The 16540-nt window shown below is 47.3% G+C and overlaps 1 protein-coding gene across 1 annotated transcript in view; it reads left to right on the forward strand.

Moving 5' to 3' along the window:
• Nucleotides 1-16540, forward strand: part of hps4 (HPS4 biogenesis of lysosomal organelles complex 3 subunit 2) — a 52064-nt gene that overhangs the window by 18345 nt on the left and 17179 nt on the right. Inside the window, exons 2-9 of the mRNA XM_078227259.1 lie at nucleotides 585-675; nucleotides 2434-2577; nucleotides 2700-2807; nucleotides 4475-4591; nucleotides 8164-8258; nucleotides 9686-9758; nucleotides 11274-11292; nucleotides 15934-16033. Coding sequence (XP_078083385.1) covers nucleotides 585-675; nucleotides 2434-2577; nucleotides 2700-2807; nucleotides 4475-4591; nucleotides 8164-8258; nucleotides 9686-9758; nucleotides 11274-11292; nucleotides 15934-16033 — 747 coding nt within the window. The remainder of the gene's footprint in view (nucleotides 1-584; nucleotides 676-2433; nucleotides 2578-2699; nucleotides 2808-4474; nucleotides 4592-8163; nucleotides 8259-9685; nucleotides 9759-11273; nucleotides 11293-15933; nucleotides 16034-16540) is intronic.

Here is a 16540-nt window from a genome sequence, read left to right on the forward strand (position 1 = left end):
AAAAGCATTTAGACAGTTATTTGGGTAAGATGAGTATAGGGGGATATGGGCCAAATGCGGGCAATTGGGACTAGCTTAGGGGTTTTAAAAGAAAAGGGCGGCATGGACAAGTTGGGCCGAAGGGCCTGTTTCCATGCTTGTAAACCTCTATGACTCTATAAACGGGAGCACCCTGAGGAAACCCACACAGATATGGGGAAAAAGTGCAAACTCCACACAGACAGTGACTGAGGCCGGAATTGAACCTGGGTCCCTGGCGCTGTGAGGCAGCAGTGCTAACCACTGTGCCACCATGCCGCCCTGGTCGTTGAGAGTCAACCACAATGGCATAGATCTGGAGTTATGTGTAGGCTGGTGATTTGGTTTCAGTGATAGATTTGTGGCAAGCTTTCAATTCCAGATTTATTAATTAAGTGATTTAAACCCAGGTCCCAGGACATTAGTCTGAGCCTCTGGATTACCAGTCTGATGCATTACGACCGCACCACTGTCCTTCCCATGGACATCGAGGTACAATTGAACTGATATCAGCATGCGTGTATTTGTGTAGCTAATCGTTCTCCTTTATTCTTCCTTTTCTCTAGGTGCAACTATTTCTTTCTTTACGATACTTCAAAAGTTAAAGGAGAGGGTGACCCAACAAGAGCTGGTATCAATTATTTTTTCCCATCACAGGTGAGACCAGAATTAAAGAGGTTGCTTTGTTTTTTCCTATTTTTTTCTTAGTGAGGGGAACCATGAATCCTGTGTAAATTTGGTTGCATTAACTTAGTTTGTCTGTGAGGTGCTGATAACGTTTTTGCACTATTATGTCTTTTTGTCTGTTTTAACAAAGTGTCCCAAACGCTTTCTGATTTTATACCGGCTGACCCATGTGACTGCCCATGAATGTCACTCTCTCTGCAGAGAGGGTTACTGAACAATAGTTAGGATTTCTTGGAACAATTTCTATTTTAAGACTCTTTGCAATTTCCCTGCAGATGCCGAATCACTGAATTACGGTTCCACAGGCAAAGGCAACAGTACCTGTGGAGCAATGGCAGTGAGTGTTGGCAAGGCAACATAGAACCATAGAACCTACAGTGCAGAAGGAGGCCATTTGGCCCATCGAGTCTGCACCACCAACAGTCCCACCCAGGTCCTATGCACGTAACCCCACATATTTACCCTGCTAGTACCCCTAACACTAAGGGCAATGTAGCTTGGCCAATCAACCTAACTTGCACATCTTTGGACCGTGGGAGGTACCCGGAGCACCCGGTGGAAACCCACGCAGACACGGGGAGAACGTGCAAACTCCACACGGACAGTGACCCAAGGTCAGAATTGAACCCGGGTCCCTGCTGCTGCGAGTGCTAACCACTGTGCCACAGTGAGGGGCAAGACTTTGCAGCTGAAACCAATATCATCCCCATCCAGTTTTTGCATGGGCAATAACACATGGTGATTTATCTATTTTCTTTGTCCTTCATCCATGCGGGCAGCAATAGTGCTACCACTCTCGTGCTAACTGAGAACTGGTTGTGTTTAGTGATGCTTCACATGCCAACCTACCAGGTGGACATTCAAGCGGTGCTGGGAATTTAATTACACACTTCTCTAATTTTAACTGTTTTTTTAATAAATCAAGGAAAGGGTTTAATAACGAAACATCATTACTCCAAACTTGGGGCTTCGCCCTGGGCCACTCCAAACTCCCCACAATTCTACATAGTTCCTTTATTTATAGTGAGTCAGCTGACTATTACATCACTCTGTAATTGGTTCCATGTTTTACTGGGTCAGCTGACCCTTGCATCTTGTTCCCATTGGATGTAATGTGACCAATCAAAGTTGTCACATTCTAACAAGAGCAACTGGACCAGCATCAGGTGATGCTTTCCACTTTTCATCAGATAAACTCTGGAGAGGAGAAAGTTCGCTTTCAACTCCCTTTTGTTATGTTTGATTTTGACATTAATTTACTGCCGTCTTCTTCACAGAGTGCTATTGCACGTGGGAGCATTGTTTTAAGCCTCTCCTGCATTTTGTACAGTTGACCGTTTTTCATGGGTGAATTTAGATTGTGCGTGTTGCCAAACCTGTCAACTGAGAGGAGGTGATTATAGCTGAGTCTGTTTTTGCCGAACATCCACACATGGATGCTTTTTACACCTGATTTACTGAAGTATGCATTCAGAATGATGGTTGATTTCCTCATCCCGCTGTTTTTTTTTTGTGGGGTTCAGGCTCATTTCATGTTGCCTTTACCGACTTAGCAGGGTTATCTCGTTTTGAAGCTCATTTTAAAGAGGAGATGGGGGTAACATAGGACTTTCCACCCTCAAATAAAGGCAAAGTCACTTTGGACGTTGACTTTCCTCTTGGCTGCCTCTTACTCTCCATCTTTCGTTGACTGATTCTCTAAAGATTTCATCCACTTTTCTCGAACAGACAACCGTTGACCAACAGGAATTGCTGTGCGGGCAGATTGCCGGTGTGGTTTGCTGCATCACCGAGATTTCCGGATCACCACCCAGTTTGATCCGCCTGCGAAAGCTGAAGTTCGCTATCCGGGTGGACGGGGAATACCTCTGGGTGGGTATAAAGTGAATCCCTTCGCATGGAAAAGATGAGCGCCTGGCAATTAAAACAGACGCAGATTTCCAACCCCCGCTGACTGCAGTTATTTTTAAATAATTCATAATCATATGTTGTAGGCTCTTGGATGTGCCATCGAAGTCCCAGACGTGAGCTGTAAGCGATTTCTGGATCAACTCATAGGTGTCTTTACGTTTTACAATGGATCCAATAAACGTACATACCAGGTAATGTTTCCCAGTTCATTGAATAATGGATGTGTTCTGCTGCCGCAGGGTTTAGAATTGCAACACAAAACCTTCTTCACTTGATACTTACCTTGCTGTATTGCTGCTGCAGTGCCGTAAGGGAGGAATGTCTGAATTGCATGCCCCTCTGCTGTAATATTTTTGGATTTTTTCTCTCTCATGGCATCTGGCCACCGCTGGCAAGGCCAACATTTGTTGCCCATCTCTAATTGGCCTTGGGAAGGGTGCATTAAAGCCACCACCTTGAACCATTGCAGCCCATCTGATATCTATAGACTTTGCGATAGATCTGGAGTCACATGTAGGCCAGACCTTCCAGTGGTTAGGTTTTTTAATAGTTTTGTGGCCCCTTTTAAATATTTTTTTACCCAGTGTCCACGTTAACTTAAAGGGACTGATTTGGGTGCAGCGTGTGAGGGGAAATTAGAAAGCTAATTTTAATACATTAGCAAGCACTCTCTCCGGGACATCCTCTCCTCACCGAACGCCAGCACCATTTGCAACATGTTCACTTAGGCGTGAACCTGTCGCAAGGTTTCCCTGGGGTCATAGAGATAAGTATATCTCCTGGGGGAGAGGGACATGGACAGGAAGTGGCCTGGCAATACTCCGGCATTGCCCATTGGCACAGGTTGGCACTGCCATGTTGGGGGGGGGGCAGGGGGAAGGGCCGATAATCGGGGGTGGGAGGGGCTGATGTTCGGAGGGAGTAGAGAAGGGGTCGATGATGCGGGGCGGGGGGGAGTGGGTAGAAAAGTGCCAACTCTGATGGGGGGTGGGGAGGGGGGACTCCTGAGACCTCTATGGGGGAGTAATGGGGAGGGAGGTTTACTCAGATTATGATTGGGGCACCCTTTAAAGATGGCACTCTGATCTCTGAGCGTTGTGTTGGCATGTGAAGCCCCACCCTCCTGTATGACGCTGTGAAACCCGCCCCCTTGATTTATTTTTTGGCAGTATCGTAAGATCTGGAGAGATAACAGACCGGTTTCTCTGGAGCGCAACACTTTTTAATTTGATTTCATTTATTATTGTCACATGTATTAACATACAGTGAAAAGTATTGTTTTTTGCGCGCTATACAGACAAAACACACCATTCATAGAGAAGGAAACGAGAGAGTGCAGAATGTAGTGTTACAGTCATAGCTAGGGTGTAGAGAAAGATCAACTTAATGCGGGGTAGGTCCATTCAAAAGTCTGACAGCAGCAGGGAAGAAGCTGTTCTTGAGTCGGTTGGTACGTGACCTCAGACATTTGTATCTTTTTCCTGATGGAAGAAGGTGGAAGAGGGAATGTCCGGGGTGCGTGGGGTCCTTAATTATGCTGGCTGTTTTGCCGAGGCAGCGGGAAGAGTAGACAGTAAACATTGGGTGGAATTTTCCCAGAAAAATGAGAATGTATCTTTCCATTTGTGAATCAGCCAGCCAGATCATTGCTTGGGATTGCCAACCTGCTTTGGGCAGGTTTTGCCCTGTTGACGCCCAGCACTAACCAGTGAAAATGACATTGAAACGACTGCGCTGCATTCCATGTAGGATTGTTGAATGAAGGCTTTCGTCCTGTTGATCTGGCCCAGCGCTTGGACCTCCAGAACCCAGCTTACGGGCATCGCAATCATTTCTATTTCTGGTTTCCCTCCTGTAGCTGCAGGAGCAAGAACAGCTAACTCGTCAGTGGGATCTGTACACCGAGCATGTTCAGCAAAACAGCTGCAACTTGCACCAGACCTTCAACTCCTTGTGTAACCTGGACAGGACTGAGGTACGTTTCATCTCCGGACACTCTCCACTTTCACATGTTACTTTGGGAGATTATTTTGTGACAGTTCGTTTTTCCAATGGTTTAAACAGCATTCAATAGTGAACCAAAAATCAATTTATTTTCCGGAATAGTTGGTCTTTGAATGGAAACTCATTTGTGGAGGATAGAATTGTCAAATAATAAAACACAGAATGAGGCCTTCATGCCTATGTTCACACTTTGAAGGATACCAGTTACCGCAGGAGCCTGCGACCGATTATGAGCCCCACACCACACGGAAATACGCCCCTGCTCCCTCCCCCGGCCTCCCAGACCAATCACCCCTCCCCTTCCATTCCCCACCGATCACTTGCAGACTGGCAGTGGGGACCCCCAACCAATCCCAATGCTAAGTCGCAGCAGGCCCTGCCCCTTGGCATTGCCCAGTGGGCACTGCCAGGCTGGCACTGCCCAAGGGGCACCCCCGTCCTTGCCTTTGACCTCTCTGGAGTGGGATGGGGGGGGGCGGTCTCAATGGCCTCCGTTTCTACCGGTGAGGCCATAATGACTGGTCCCCATTCGTGGGGACCATAAGCGATCCTTGCCAGAAAGAACCTCTCCCAATGAGGCCACAAAGGCAAATGAGCGCGGGCACTTGCATCCCAGGCTCATCGATTACATTTAAATGAGGATTTAAATAATTTATTCAGCCTCTCGCCGGAAATGAGCGGGAGGCTGACCGTGCCGGATACCCGGTGCCGGTAAGATTGCAAGAGGCAAGAAATCGGGCGCAAACCTGGTGCCGGTAGAATCGCCCCAATATATCCTTTCCAAAGTGGGGTGTCCAGAATCGCTCATGGTACTATGAACTCCCTGATTAAAGGCCACCCGGTGCGGAGGGGGGCGGGAAAGGCGGAGGACCTCCTCGTGAACCTGCTCCTGGGGCTGGTAAGGCGTGCCATCTACAAGTCCAGGCAGCGGGCGATCGAGGGGGTCGTCCAACCCAACTGTCTGCCCCACTACCGCGGCTACATTCGCGGCCGGGTGTCCCTGGAAAGGGAGCATGCGGTGTCCGAGGGCACAGTTGATGCCTCCCGTGCCCGCTGGGCACCACAGGGACTGGGATGTATTATTGACCCCTTTAATCACATTTTAATTTGATGTTTTAGGTTTCCTTTTGGTTCAGGCGGTTCCCCTTTTAGGGAGCTGTCCCTTTTTGAGTTGTTCCTAAGTTAATTTGATTTTGTTTATTTGGTTGGACAACAAAAGATGTCCCTGATTAAGGGCCAAATTGATGGTCAAATCAAGGAGCCCCATATTCTGTACTTAAACATGAGTGTCAGTTCCTCTGGCACTCCGGATATAGACTGCACACTGAGCGCGCTCTGTATAGTGTTGTTGGATCTTGTAAATAAAGGAATTCTGGTGAAGGGACTTCCACCTCCGTGGATTTATTACGAGCTTGTATTCTAGTCCTCTGTGTATAAAGGCTAGCATTTCATTAGCCTTGTCGATTATTCTCTGTACCTGTTTGTGACATTTTAATGATCTATGTACTCCCTTCGGACCTCCACTGTGCCTTGCTTTTCACCATTTAGAAAATAATGTATTCTATCCAATTTTGGTTCAAAGTGGATGATGTTGTGTTTAACCACACTGCAATCCATTTGTCACAGTTTTATTCATTTCCTTAATATCACTTTGCCATGTTACACTTACAATCTGACAAAAAAAACATTCCCAAGTGCTTCATGTATGTAAAATCACTTTGAAGAGCTCTGACTTTTTACGTGGGAATGTGCGGCAGCCATTTCATGTGTAATATGATCCCTCAAATAGCAATGATTTGATTTGATTTATTATTGTCACATGTATTTGAGGAAGAACTTTTTTACCCAGATGTTGGTGAGGGTCTGGAGTGCGCTGCCTGGGAGGGTGGTGGAGGCGGGATGCCTCACATCCCTTAAAAAATACCTGGATGAGTACTTGGCACGCCACAACATTCAAGGCTGTGGACCAAGTGCTGGCAAGTGGGATTAGGTGGGCAGGTTAGGGCCCATCATGCGTCAATGCAGACTCGATGGGCCGAAGAACCTCTTCTGCACTGTAGTATTCTGTGATTCTATTGGGATACAGTATTGTTTCTTGCGCACTATACAAAGCATATCGTTCATAGAGTACAGAGGGGAGAAAGAAAGGAGAGGGTGCAGAACATCATGCTACAGCCATAGCCAGGGTGTAGAGAAAGATCAGCTTAATATATGGTCGGTCCATTCAAAAGCCTGATGGATTGAAATAGAATATTATTAGAGAGTTTAAAAGAGTTAAAGTACAGTTTTAAAAGCATAGAAGAGTAAAAGACAAAATTAGAGGATATGCTGGGGACGCTCTGTTGCCATCTTAGCTTTGACGCAGGTGTTGAATGAGACAAATCACAGAATTGTTAAGGTGCAGAAGGAGGCCATTTGGCCCATTGTGTCTGCACCAGCTCTCCAAATGAACATCGTGACTTGATGCCATTCTCCTGTCTTTTCCCCATACAGTAAGAAGTCTCACAGCACCAGGATAAAGTCCAACAGGTTTATTTGGAATCACCTGATGAAGGAGCAACGCTCTGAAAGCGCGTGATTCCAAATAAACCTGTTGGATTTTATCCTGGTGCTGTGAGACTACATACTGTGCCCATCCCAGTCCAACGCCGGCATCTCCACATCATTTTCCCCGTGCCGCTGAACATTGCTTTTAATCAAATAACCATCCAGTGTCTTCTTGAAAGCCTGCATTGAGCCTACCTCCACCACACTCCCAGGCAGCACATTCCAGACCCTGACCACTCGAATAAACAGTTTTAATTAGGTATTCATGGTTGACGATTAAGGGACTCTGAGCTGCAAAGACCGTAAATCTGCATTTTGTGCGACATTACTCAAACAGCGCATCAGGGGGTGGCACAGTGGTTAGCACTGCTGCCTCACAGCGCCAGGGATCCGGGTTCAATTCCAGCCTCAGGTGACTGTCTGTGCGGAGTTTGCACTTTCTCCCCGTGTCTGTGTGGGTTTCCTCCGGGTGCTCTGGTTTCCTCCCACAGTCCAAAAATGTGTGTGTTAGATTGATTGGCCATGCTAAATTGCCCCTTAGTGTCAGAGAGACTAGCAAGGTAGATAAGTGGGGTTACGGGGATAGGGTCCAGTTGGGACTGTGGTCAGTGCAGACTCGATGGGCCAAATGGCCTCCTCCTGCACTGTAGGGATTCTATGATTCTAAGGTGACAACTTGCTGTGGGGCACTGGATGGTAGAGTGCCGCATTGCACCTCTGAATAAATCATCTATATTAAGGCTCAATGATTTTACCTGGAAAACATTCGAACACAACAGAAATATTAGCACTGCAGATATGACACACGGAATACAGCAAACCTTGAGGCACCTCTGATGTTTTAAGTGGTTTATAATGGGAAGCAATTTGGTTTATCGATTGTATGTTGCTAAAACTTCACCTGATTAAATTCTGCTCGGCTTGGCTGTGTAGCGATCTGGGGTTGCTTTCTCGGGCAAGTTTTCTGATGCAGTCCTCTGCTCCATCCAACAACAGGTGGATCCCCTGTTATTACTGAAAGCCGCCCTCATCTTACAGACCTGTCAGCGCTGCCCGGAGATACTGGCTGGTTGCATCCTTTATACGAACCTGTAAGTTTGCAATGCATTTGCATCCCCTTCATTTGTAACAGCCAACACCATAATAATTGTCTTATGCTGTTTAATTTTTTTTTTCTGAGGTACATCTTTTTAAATTACGATTTTCTTCTTTTAAGATGCATGTTCACCTCTCATTCCCCAGGACACAAGTAGCGGAATCTCCCCGTCCCACCCGCCACGGGAATCGTAGTGGGGCAAGACGCGGACTATGCAAAGGTCCGTTGACCTCGGGTGGGATTTTCCAGCCTTGGGGCGAGTGCGGCTGGAAAATCCCGCTAGCTCCTTCCACTCGATATGCTACTACAGCTTATCTAGTCTGTGCTTAGTTAACTGATGTGAATCAGAACCGACTGGGAGGAAGGACAAAGGTGGAGATATCCCAATCAGCTTCAGACTCTTGGGCAGGAGATGGGGAAGAAACATGCATGTGTGTCATGGGTCAGGTGAGGACAGGGTCACCCTTTTCTGTGACCCCTTCATTGCCAAATAGCAGGTTGACAATCCCTGTCCAGACTCGTGCAATGAAGAAGGCCATTTTGGTAATCAAAGTATTCCCTACAGTGCCGAAGGAGGCCATTCAGCCCATCAAGTCTGCACCGAGGCACTGTCAGAGCATCTTACCGAGGCCCTGTCCCCATAACCCCATGTATTTACCCCACTAATGTGCAGCATGGTGGCACAGTGGTTAGCACCGCTGCCTCACAGCGCCAGGGACCCAGGTTCGATTCCCAGCTTATCTGGGTCATTATCTGTATAGAGTCTGCACGTTCTCCCCGTATCTGCGTGGGTTTCCTCCGGGTGCTCCAGTTTCCGCGCATCGTCCGAAAGATGTGCTGGTTAGGTGAATTGGCCATGCTAAATTCTCCCTCAGTGTACCCAAAGGCGCCGGAGTGTGGCCACTAGGGGATTTTCACAGTAACTTCATTGCAGGGTTAATGTAAGCCTACTTGTGACACTAATAAATAAACATCACACTTAAAACTAACCTACACATCTTTGGGCACTTAAGGGGCAATTTAACAAGGCCAGTCCACCTAACTTGCATGTCTTTGGACTGTGTGGGAGGAAACCCACGCACACCCCGGGAGAATGTGCAAACTCCACACAGACAGTGATCCAGGGCTGGAATTAAACCAGCGTCCCTGGCGCTGTGAGGCAGCAGTGCTTGCCACCATACCATTCCAAAACGAATCCAAAAGCCCCAGAATGACCCCAAAAGCTAATGAAATTCCAGCATGTGTCACTGCTTTCAGATAGAAAGAATATTGGGTGGTAGGAACTGGGCACATTGGAATTACTCTAATTAATCTTTCAGGTACATCATGAATGCTTTAATTTAATGTTAGGCTGATACGCTTTCTGGTCTAAAGCTGTGTGCTGATGCACACGGCACAATGAGTAAATGTGTTGTTTTACAGAATTGTCAGCACTCAACTTCCACCCGTAATAACAGCCAAAATACTGGCGTATCAACCCAGTGTGAACAGTCAGGTAGGTCACCAGATCATTGCTTACACAGGGGTGCTGATTGAATACTGTGCAAGAAAAATATATTCTGTGCAATGCTGCAATTTACTTGTTTAAAATTTGCAGATCGGTGCAGTGGCTTCCTACATTGAAAAGTATAAAAATATTATTCCAATGCTGAAAGTGTGAAGTCTTTCCACTGCACAAGAGCTGGCAGCTCGTGCAAGGTTGAGCTTTTGATTGGGGACACCTTTTCTGACCACTTGGGTATTCAGCCTTCAGCCAGTCTGTGGCAAAGCAAATTTCAGGGATATATGGTGCTGGACTTCATCACAAGATCCTAGAGTTTCACTTGTTGCTCTCACTGTATAAATAATATCTCACTGAAGTGTCCACTTGGTGCTGCACGGGAATTTACAACAAACTGGCCTCAGATGTACAACATTATTAACGTCTTGTGTTAGTGGCCGAAACAAACCCTGTGAAGAGTGGCCTCCTGCATCTGTAGCTATTATTCCCAGATTGTTTCACATCCACCACAAGTTGTTGTCATTCTATACCACACATACGACATCCTTCAATGTACGATTGTGGATTAGATGTAATCCTTAGCAGTATGATGGGAAGTTCTCACAGTTGTGGACAGGGCCTGGAAAAGAGCTTTGTAATTGATACTCGATAAATTCTCCAACCTTTAATTATTTCTCCTCTCTTCCTGCTTCCATCCATCAGCTCTGCCCCTCCTTGCTCATTCTCACCTGCCATTGCTGTGCTGTCTCTGTGTGATCACTCGCGCGCTCTCTCTCTCTCTCTCCACCCTGTAGCTTTCTCTCTCTTCCACCTTGTCTCCCTCTCTCTCTCTCTCTCTCCCCCCGGTTTCTATCTCTCCCATCCCGCCTCTCTCTCTCACCATTCTATCTCTCTAGCCACCTTGTATCCTTCCACTCCCATCTCTCTCTCTCCACGTTTTTCTCTGTCCTCTCTCTCCCTCCCCCCTCTCTCCCAACCTGCCCTCCTCTCTCTCTCTCCATTTCCTCTACTCCTGCTCCCTCGCTTTCCTCTCTTTTTCAATGATTATGCCAGGCTCAATCCCCCTGTCAACTGTGTCTTCTCACAAGCTCCCAGTATGTGGCCTTATACACTAGTTATTTCCCCTGCACTTCCAGCAGTTTTGAGATTGAGACTTGAAGTATGGTCTCTTATTCTCATTCCTAATTTCCCAAGGAAGTCCATAACCCCCTTATTACCTAACACAAGCTTTGTTTCTGTTGACCACATTTCTCTCTTCTTCATCCTTGGTGGTGTTATGCACTTTGGGACTTGGCCATTCACCTGGCTTTCTCAATAAGATAGTGTTGATGCAGCATGGTGAGTGCTGCATATGAGATGCATGTCTGTTGTTTTCACACTTTTCCCATTAGAGATGTTCCCCTTTATTTGTGTGCATCTATACGCCAGAACATGAGTTATGTCTCATATGATATAGAATGGTTGTACGCTGACACAGAGGTTTAATTCAATCATGGCCTTTTCTTTCAGAATCTGACCGAGAGAACAGGTAAGATATATTTTATTTTCTGTCGCAGTTTTCTTCTCTCCCAAGTCTGTTGTCTCCTGGGTCACTGTTACGCAGGAATTCTCTGTCTTCAAAATTCTCACCCAAGGGTTTATTCTTCCGTGAGCTTAGAAACCGAGAGTCGGATTTTCCACTCTTTCCCCCCCCCGCTGCGGCATGTTTTCCAGCAGCGCAGGCAGCTCACCATTGGCCCACCAGCGGGATCTTCACACTGACGTCTACGGTGTTTTGCATGGCTCATTCAACCCACCAGGGGGTCGCCTTCAGCAGGACCGGAAGATTCCGCTGGCGAGTAGGGCCGGAAGGACGTGAGGCGGCACAGCGGTTAGCACTGCTGCTTGCCTCACAGCGCCAGGGACTCGGGTTCGATTCCCGGCTTGGGTCACTGTCTGTGCGGAGTCTGCACGTTCTCCCCGTGTCTGCCTGGGTTTCCTCCAGGTGCTCCGGTTTCCTCCAACAATCCAAAAGACGTGCTGGTTAGGGTGCATTGGCCATGCTAAATTCTCCCTCAGTGTACCCGAACAGGCGCTGGAGTGTGGCGACTAGGGGTTTTTCACAGTAACTTCATTGCAGTGCTAATGTAAGCCTACTTGTGACAATAGTAAATAAACTTAAGACTTTAAAACATCCCACCCTGAGTATCGGAAGGCTAACCAAGCGGCAATGGGACATTTAGACAGTGGGTTGGGCAATGTTGTCGTCATTTCTACTGGAGGCTCTTCCTAATCAGCCCACATTTTTCGGCATGTGACAACTAATTCTACCCCAAATAATTGTTTCCAGACACACTGATGTTAAACTAACTGGCCTGTAATTGCTGGAGCTATCCTTCCAAACCTTTTTGGACAAGATTGAACATGTTTTGAACAAGAACTGCTGTCTCACAGTGCCAGGGACCCTGGTTCGATTCCCGGCTTGGGTCACTGCCTGTGGAGTTTGCACATTCTCCCCGTGTCTGTGTGGGTTTCCAGTTTCCTCTCACACTCCAAAGGTGTGCAGGTTAGGTGGATTGGCCATAGTAAACATGTGGGTTAGAGGGATAGGATGGAGGGGAGGGCATGGCTTGGATCCTCTTTCGGAGAGTTGATGCAGACTTAGTGGGCCGAATGGCCTCTTTCTGCACTGCAGGGATTCTAAGTGTGTACCATCTACAAAATTCATTTGGAACTCACCAAGACTCCTTAGGCAGCCCCTTCCAAACCCACAGTTACTACCATCTAGAAGGATATGGGCAGCAGATATCTGGGAACAATTGGAAGTTCCCCTCCAAGCCACTCAACTTCCTGACTTGGAAATATATCTCCCTTCCTGCCCTGTCGCTGGGTCAAAAAGCTGGAACTCCCTCCCTAACAGCATTGCGGGTTTACCTAAACCACATGGACTGCAGTGGTTCAAGAAGGCAGCTCACCACCATCTTCTCAAGGCAATAAAGGAAGGGCAATGCATGCTGGCCTAGCCAACGATGCCCACATCCCTTAAATGAATAAAAGAAAGGACGGGCTGATTAACAATCTGACAGGCCTTAACCTCATCATACAATGCCGATATAGTCTTGTGTTGTGAAGAACAAAAAGATTTTATGAGCTCCCACAACTCACATGATTGGAGTGTGGGGTCACCCACTGAGCGCGAATATCCCATTAGATATCAGTTCAGAGTTGGAGCTCTGGACTGGATATTTCTGGCCGTTCACACCCTGCCAGCGAGGACAGAAAATTTGGCTCAGCCAAAGAATCCCGCTGGTGTGAACGATTGGAGAATTCCGGCCCTGATGTCCACTTACTGGGATTGTCTGGTGAGATAAAAGCAAATTACTGCGGATGCTGGAATCTGAAACCAAAAGAGAAAATGCTGGAAAATCTCAGCAGGTCTGGCAGCATCTCTAAGGAGAGAAAAGAGCTGACGTTTCGAATCCAGCTGACCCTTTGTCAAAGCCGCTTTGACAAGACTTGATTACCTGTAAAGACTCGCATTCCAACCATTATTTTGTAAATTGAGTTTGTGTCGTTATATGCCCTGTTTGTGAATTGAAGTCCCACTCACCTGATGAAGAAGCAGCGCTTCAAAAGCTAGTGGCTTTTGCTACCAAATAAACCTGTTGGACTTTAACCTGGTGTTGTGAGACTTCTTACTGTGTTTACCCCAGTCCAACGCCGGCATCTCCACATCTTCTGAATAAGACAGGAATGTTATCATTAACCAAAGGCTTGCTCCAGGGAAGAGTAAACTAAACTGGAATAATTGTCTTGCTTTAGAGATTTCACCCTGAAATTTAAACTTCAATGTCTGACTTTGATATAAAGATGGCTGAAACATTCCTTAGCAGACCAGATGGATAAACTCAGGTTTAGTTCTGACTTTAAAGGTGTTTTCATATCAATGCAGCATTGTTGACCATTCATATAGAATCATAGAATCCCTACAGTGCAGAAGGAGGCCATTCAGCCCATCACGTCTGCACAAACAACAATCCCATCCAGGCCCTATCCCCGTAACCCCACATATTTACCCTGCTAATCCCTCTAACCTACGCATCCCAGGTCACTAAGGGGCAATTTAGAATGGCCAGTCAACCTAACCCGCCGATCTTTGGACTGTGGGAGGAAACTGGAGCACCTGGACGAAACCCATGCAGACACGGGGAGAACGTGCAAACTCCACACGGACAGTCACCCAAATCGGGAATCAAACTCAGGTCCCTGGAGCTGTGAGGCAGCAATGCTAACCATTGTGCCACTGTGAGCGGCACGGTGGTACAGTGGTTAGCACTGCTGCCTCACAGCTCCAGTATAAATTGTCCAATCTATTTTGTTCTGGCCAGTGGGAGTCCATTTTACACAGATCTCCCATATTCCATTGCCGTTACAATTACCTCCTCAATTGATCCAATTAGCCTCAGGCTTCAGATGTAAGGAAAGGCTCAGTGAAGCAACGGTGCTGATTTCCGATTTATATAGATTTACAATCTATACAAATGATCTACAAGCAGGGACAGAGTGTAACATTGCAAAATTTGCAAATGATACTAAAATAGGTAGGAAAGAGGATATAACGATTCTACAGATGTATATAGATAGGCTAGGAGAATGGACCAAAATTTGGCAGATGGAGTTTAATGGGGATAATGTAGGGTGGCGCAGTGGTTAGCACTGCTACCTCACAGCACCAGGGACCTGGGTTCGATTCCCAGCTTGGGTCACTGTCTGTGTGGAGTTTGCACATTCTACACGTGTCTGTGTGGGTTTCCTCAGGGTGCTCCGACTTCCTCCCACAGTCCAAAGATGTACGGGTTAGATGGATTGGCCATGCTAAATTGCCCCTTAGTGGCAGGGGGACTAGCTAGGGTAAATCCCTGGGTTTTGGGGATCGGGCCTGGGTGGGATTGTGGTCAGTGAAGACCCGATGGGCTGAATGGCCTCCTCCTGCACTGTAGGATTCTATGATCTGTAAGTGTGAGGTTGTCCATTTCAGCTGAACGAATAGAAAGGCAAATCGTTACCTAAATGGAAAGCTGATTCAAAATGCGTCCGGGCAGAGGGATCTGGGTGTCATTGTTCATGAATCACAGAGAGTCGGTGTGCAGGTGTAGCACGTAATAAAAAAGGCAAATGTGATGTTGGCATTTATTGCAAAAGGACTGGAATATAAAAGTTGGGGAGTGTTGTTGCAATTGTACAGGGTGTTGGTGAGACCACATCTGGAGTATTGTGTCCAGTTTTGGTCTCCTTATTTGAGGAAGGACGTTGCGGCATTGGAGGCAGTTCAGAGGAGGTTCACCAGATTGATTCCGGGGATGTAGGGGTTAATGTACAAGGAGAGATTAAACAGTTTGGGCTTGTACTCGCTGGAGTTTAGAAGGATGAGAGGGGATCTGATCGAGGTATATATAATTTTCAAAGGGATTGATAAAGTAACTGTTGACCAAATGTTTCCTCTTGAGGGGCAATCTCGAACAAGAGGTCACAGGTACAGGTTGAAAGGCGCTAGATTTAAAACTGAGGTGAGGAGGAACTACTTCCCGCAAAGGGTGGTGAATTTGTGGAACTCGCTGCCCCATAGCGCGGAGGAGTCTGAATCATTGAATGGTTTCAAAAGCGAAATAGACACATTTCTAATTTTTAAAAAAGGGATAAGGGGAATAGGTGGGGAGGTGGATTTGAGTTCAGGGAGCGATCAGCCATGATCTGATTGAATGGCAGGGCAAGCTCGAATTTGCCTATTTCTGCTCCTAGTCCCTATGTTCAGTATCTTTGGCCCCGAACCAAGATGCCAAGGTACACCTGAAAGCATCTTGGCCGGAATTTTCTGACTTCACCTACGGCTGAGACCAGGATTCTCCGGCTGTTCATGCCGCGCCACAGCGAGCAGTGAGGATGGAGAATTTGGCGCTCAGCTTAATCGCTGTTCACTGCAACAGAGAATCCCGCTGGCGTGAACGGCCAGGGAATTTTGGCTCTTACGTCTAGTGAGTGCACCCTGTTCAACACCAGAGAACAAGATGCTTCATGGGACCGAATGTTTCTGATGCAGTAATTCTTAAAGCAAGCCCTTTGGGGTAGTCATATTCCACTGAGTAATGTTTCACTGAATATTACATACCGCTGTCTCTATTTTTAATTGCAGAAGACCCACCGTTACCGAAGGACATAACGATTTTGACTGTATTTGTTACTGAAGAAGAGTCTGCAGCCCTGCGGCAGTTCCCAGTTGGATGGATGCACGGGTGAGATGGGCATTTCAGGATACGGGTAAAGTGTTGATGTGCGCCGGAATACAGTTTCACAATAGGGCGGCACAGTGGTTAGCACTGCGGCCTCACAGCGCCAGGAACCCAGGTTAGATTCCAGCTTTGGGTGACTTTCTGTGTGGAGTGTGCACGTTCTCCAGCCCACGCCCGAATCGGGCATGCATTTAAATCGACTTAATGAACCGCGTGCCCAACTCTACCGCCAAATCCCACTTTACCGTCTTCTGGCCCGTTCCGAATCCGCGCTTTTAGCGACCTGCAGAATAAAAGTCCGAAGCGGATTTCTATTCTGCAGGGGAATCTCCGAAGCCTTCTCTGCCCTTGTGAAGTCACCATCCTCCTCGACCATCCTTCCCGGACCCCCCCGCTAACCACCCCAGCAGACCAGCAGACCCTCTCCCCCGGATCAGACCCCCCTGGGAGGCAGGCCCCCCTCGGCAGAGCACACCCCCCCTCGATCGCTGGTCTCCCTCCACCATCCTT

The sequence above is a fragment of the Mustelus asterias genome, chromosome 13, assembly GCF_964213995.1.
Source record: "Mustelus asterias chromosome 13, sMusAst1.hap1.1, whole genome shotgun sequence".
Taxonomy (NCBI): Eukaryota; Metazoa; Chordata; class Chondrichthyes; order Carcharhiniformes; family Triakidae; genus Mustelus; species Mustelus asterias.